Here is a 5,012-nt window from a genome sequence, read left to right as displayed (position 1 = left end):
TTGAAAGCTAAGCAATGTGAATTCATACTTTTCAGAAGAAATTTTTGGGGGAGAACCACTTTAACTATCCATTGCAATAATATACTTAAATTACATTACACTTTACAACCAGTTGATTACTTTTACATCGCCCCACTAATCCACTATGCAAAAGATAAAGGAGTCCCCACTATCCCACAAACAAAATGGCAGAAGAGCAGCTAATCATGGATAACATTGAAAAAGCTGCTCACCTCATCCAAAATGATGATAATGGATTGGGTGCTTTCAGACGTTTACCTATGTCCAAGGTATGACATCATGCCTTGTTTGACGAAACTCCAGAAAGGTAATAAAAGGGGCCAATGGTTGGGCTAAAAGCAAAAATTGTGGCATCTGACATTGATTGCATTGCCACCAATTGCAGAGGAAAATACAAGTGATAGTAGGTAAGGATACAAAGGAGGGTAGGACACAAGGCTATTAGGAGTTCTCAGAGGCACGTGCAACAAATTGGAGGTCTATGACGGGGCTGCCGGTTCCGGCTTGACCATTGACGGGTCATCCAGTTGCTGAGTAGGATAGATAAGCGCAGCAAGTGATATGGGCATGATGCAGAGTGATTTGGACTGAAGGTATTGCATGGCTGCTCCAACATCTTCCTCCATGAGCTTAGCGACCTCTTGTTCTGTATCGACATTGGACCACTTTTCCCAGATATGCTGGTTAGATCTACTTTCAGCACTGTCCCCCTAAAATATAAGAAATCAAAAGGATTTTAAAGCAGATGAAGTAAATCTTGAGTTCAAGCTATTAACCCCTGTTTTTAGGGTCTTTGATGATATTCAATCAGTAGCAGCAAGATTCATTACCTCCACAGATTGCAACGGAATGTCAGCAACCAGTTGTGCCACTGCACTGGCTCCTCCCAGCCTACTCATGCTCAATACCTATAGGCAGCTTTAATGCACATCATTTGCAGGACAGATACAAAAATGAAAACTGGCAATCAAAACCAGTACGGAGACTGATGGCCAAGAAATCCCAAATACATTGAACTGACAAAGAACAGAAAGTGGGAAACTATAGAACCAATAAGGAGGCTATGACATGCATCAAAACACTCCGTTCTCCATTATAGCCAAAAATTTCCATATGATACAGCAAATGACGTACCGGAACATGACACTAAAGGCTACTAGGTTGTTGAAGTAAAGCAATCACTCGGGACTATGTTAGGCAGGGTCACAGTTGGGCGAGATATAAGTTTCTCACTGAAGCAGCAAACATAGTTCGTGAGGTTATTTATATATAGTAGAAATGGAGACTTTCAACTGTTGTATGAGATTCCTCCTTTTGCAATTTTCTTGTACACATCTAACCTTCCCTTCCTCCCCATTATATGGAACTATTTGAAACAGAACCAAATAGTTTAGTTTGACTAACATATTATACTAGTAGTCGAACAACCTATTAAAAGAATAGTTGAAAAGTTAATTCAATTGAAAAAACATTACCTCGAAGTTCCAATCTGATCAGTTAAAATGATTTGAAAAGCTTGTCTAAAATATATAATTAGCAGAAAGATGTCAAATCTCTCGATATTCCTTATGAAATCAAGCTCAAAAATGGCTCAAGGTACCACAACCATTGCCTAGAGACGATCAGATGATGTTAACTCAATCACCTTTAGAGAAATCAGAAATCAAATGATTTCAGACAACTAAACCCCCCTCAGAAAGAAAGTTTCTACCACATGATGATCAAGTTGAATAAGCCATCTCAGAAGAACATGCTGGTCAAGATAAACTCAAGATACTTAAATGGAATGGATAACACCACACGAATAGTCTCACAGATTGTGAACTTCTATAAATTACAATGGCTCCAACAATTTGATACTTTGTAAACAACTATTTCGTTGTAGAAAACTCAGAAGCCAAGAACTTAATTTGCTCCGGAACATGGTAGGAAGAGTGATTGACTAAATAAGCAATTAAGATGAATGTTAAAAAGTGCATGTTACCTTAACTTGAAGCCTTAAGAACTTCACATAGTCCAGAATCTCATCAAGCATTGCGGCCCTATCGGTCTGGTAAGAGAAAAAAGAAATAAAATCTCAGCATCCAAAGCAGCCACATCTTTCTAATTTCACTCTTCATGGAGGGGACTGTTAATATTAGATGCCGAAAAAACAAAGATAAAGTCCAATTCCGAAAGTCCATCCAACGTGAAAATTAGCAATTAACTGAATCCCACAAGTCTAACTAATGGAGAATAGTAAATTGAACCATCAAACAGCACTCTACTGCAAGTAAAAATTTGCCTACAAAATTTGAATGATCCTTTTTGATAAGTTACAAGATGTGAATCATCTTTTTCCTGCTTTTTCTTTCAAGCACTGGTATTTTATGGTCACGATGTGCACCAGAAAGTAAAATTGCCGTTATCTGTAAACATAAGACTTCGTGTTTTAATGAGCCTCAGTATGACAATTGCCATGAGTAAAGAAACATACTCGCCACTAAAATAAGAACTTGTTGCCAGTAAGAGAGTGAAACACACCTTATTGCAGCTGGGGACAAGTTCTTGCAAAGCCTTTATTCTTTCTGATATCCTCTCTCTTCTCAACTGCAAGGGAGACAAATCATTACTCAGCTCTTGTTTCTAGAGGACTCTAATAACACCTTGCATCATACTACGCGATTCACGCTTGTCCTTATAAAGCGTATCTACATAACATGGTATATCAATCTTATTACCCTCTCAGCTATGCTATGTGGATCTGTGGCTTGTCCCCTCCGAGCTCGAACCCTAGGACGAATTGCTGGTGGGTGCGGTACAGTTACTGTTGTGCTTGTTGTTGGTTGGCCTTGGAAAGGCTGAAAGAAACCAAGAGAAATTATTAGCTCAATAAATGCAGCAAATGGCACACCCCTCATTGACAAGAGACCATGTTTTTCTTAAAGAAACATAATTCAAATCATAGTTACCAAGTCTGAGTCATGCAACTAATTAGACTTCAAAGTAAAGAGAAATTAAACAGAATACTGCATGCAATACCATCCTTCAACAGTGTTCCACTGTCTTATAATCAAATGATATGCTTCGGTTAGAAGCAATTATTTGTTCACGCCAATATGCTTTCCTCATAGTCAAGGAGTATTAACATTGTCTAAATAAAGATTATGGACTTAGTGCTTCAGACAACTTACTGGCTACAAATTTGGACATGCATTTAGATTTCAGCTTATGAAACTTCAATCATTTAAGCATAGTCCACAAAGGGCTCGAGCAAAAAGTTATTTCTCATAAAACATCAGAAACCAAAATCCTCAAGTGTTACCGGACATTGCAATATGCACAAAGTCAACAAGGAAACAAAACTATGGATCGAAGATACTGGACAAATAACAAGCCATATTTATAACAGGCACTTTTTAAAAGACAATATTACTTTGTTTTTCCAATTTTAACATCCTTCAAAACACACTGATTCCTCCTTCACCAGAATCAATATCAACTCTTCACAGGGACCACCTCCAAGCCACTATAAAATCATAGTACGCATAACATACCAAAACCTCAAAACCTAGCATAATCTCAAAAAAATCCAAACAAAAATCAAAAAAAAAAAAATGAATCAACACATGAAATGAACTTAAATTTTACAGTTCCATCTATTATATCAAAACATTATCTGTATAAGAGAGTAATAATGGGCAATTCTAGAGACAAAATTGATGGCCGCAAGACAAAATTGATGGCCACATATACTCTTAACACGGTGTGATATTGTGTGCTTTGTACCAAACCTGCACGATAATTTCCAACAATTCTTACACGAATAAGAGTATTCCTACACCTTATACGTTGCTTCGTAACCTTTTCAGCTGCCAATGCGAACAATTCGCAGACACACAATTTTTTTAGCTTTAATAAAAGAAATATACACACACAAGTAACCTGGATATGGTGAACAGGAGGCACAGCGTGACGAACTGCATGAGATTGCAAATGTTCTAGACCTGCATATAAATTCCCGATATTTATTCCTTCTCTTTCCTGCAAAAAATAAACCAAAAAAATTGAGTTAAATATTCTAAATTTTGGGAAATGGCAAAACGAAAAAAAAAAAACTTACATGCTTCACAGCATAAGCACCAGCATCGCTGACGTCATCACGGCCGTTATCCAAGCTTAGTCCCAACGGGAACAACGGTTGCTGTAGACCAGCAGCAGCAACAGATGACGAAGTGAACGACGTCGTTTCTGATGAAGTTCCGACGTCAGCTACTGGCGGCAAGCCAGCGTAGGAAGGAATCGCGAGAATTTGCTCGAGGAAATCGTCGGCATAGCCCTCCGGTTGGTTTGTCGCCATGCTGGAGATTATCTCCGGCGAGAAAAAGGGTTTTTCCCGGCGAGAAGAAGTTAATAAAGGGTTTTGAGGAACGGAAATGGAATGGAATGACTCTGTTTTGGCTTTTCGTGCTTTTGTGGGCATGCGTTTTAAAAAGTGTGATGATTTTTTTGGGTGGGCTTTTTGTTTTTGCGGGTGACCCCTGGATTTTATCGTAGTATTTATATTTGCCTATATAGTTTTGTAAATAGGCAAATTGCTCATTATTCTAACGATAGGTAATGATAAAATCATGAACCCTCTATAAGAAAATGTACACAATAACATAATAAATTCTTTAATAATTACTACTCTCTTCGTTTTATTTTATAAACTAGTATTTTAACTTAGCATAAAATTTAAGAATAATAAATATCATGATTAGTACTTTTATGATCTTAAATATATCATAAAATTTCTATAAAAGTAAAAGCTTATAATTAAGTACAAATGAGCAATTTAAAGCGGAAGAGTTTCTAAGTATAAAACCGTCATTTTTTTGGAATAAAGTTTAAAAAAAGTCATATAAAATAGAGCAAATTAATAAGCAATAACTTTGACAGATGTTAAAAGATTAATAAGTATCAGGTAATAAATATTGACTATTTTTGTCAAAGAGTGTGTAGTTGTGCAT

At 36.9% G+C, this 5,012-nt stretch overlaps 1 protein-coding gene across 1 annotated transcript; it reads right to left on the bottom strand.

The window, feature by feature from the left end:
- On the bottom strand, positions 1–4,498 carry LOC104105961 (transcription factor UNE12-like). The gene is made up of 7 exons (XM_009614402.3): positions 4,124–4,498; positions 3,946–4,044; positions 2,742–2,861; positions 2,545–2,610; positions 2,006–2,071; positions 852–929; positions 1–731 (listed from the first exon to the last, which is right to left on the bottom strand). Exons 1-7 carry the CDS (start codon positions 4,481–4,483, stop codon positions 501–503), a joined length of 1,020 nt encoding a protein of 339 aa, XP_009612697.1. The 5' UTR covers positions 4,484–4,498; the 3' UTR covers positions 1–500.
- Positions 4,499–5,012: the final 514 nt, after the last annotated feature.

The sequence above is a fragment of the Nicotiana tomentosiformis genome, chromosome 9 (genome assembly GCF_000390325.3).
Source record: "Nicotiana tomentosiformis chromosome 9, ASM39032v3, whole genome shotgun sequence".
In the NCBI taxonomy this organism is placed as follows: Eukaryota; Viridiplantae; Streptophyta; class Magnoliopsida; order Solanales; family Solanaceae; genus Nicotiana; species Nicotiana tomentosiformis.
Note: the sequence above shows the minus strand (reverse complement) of the source record. Positions and strands in the feature narration are given on the sequence as shown.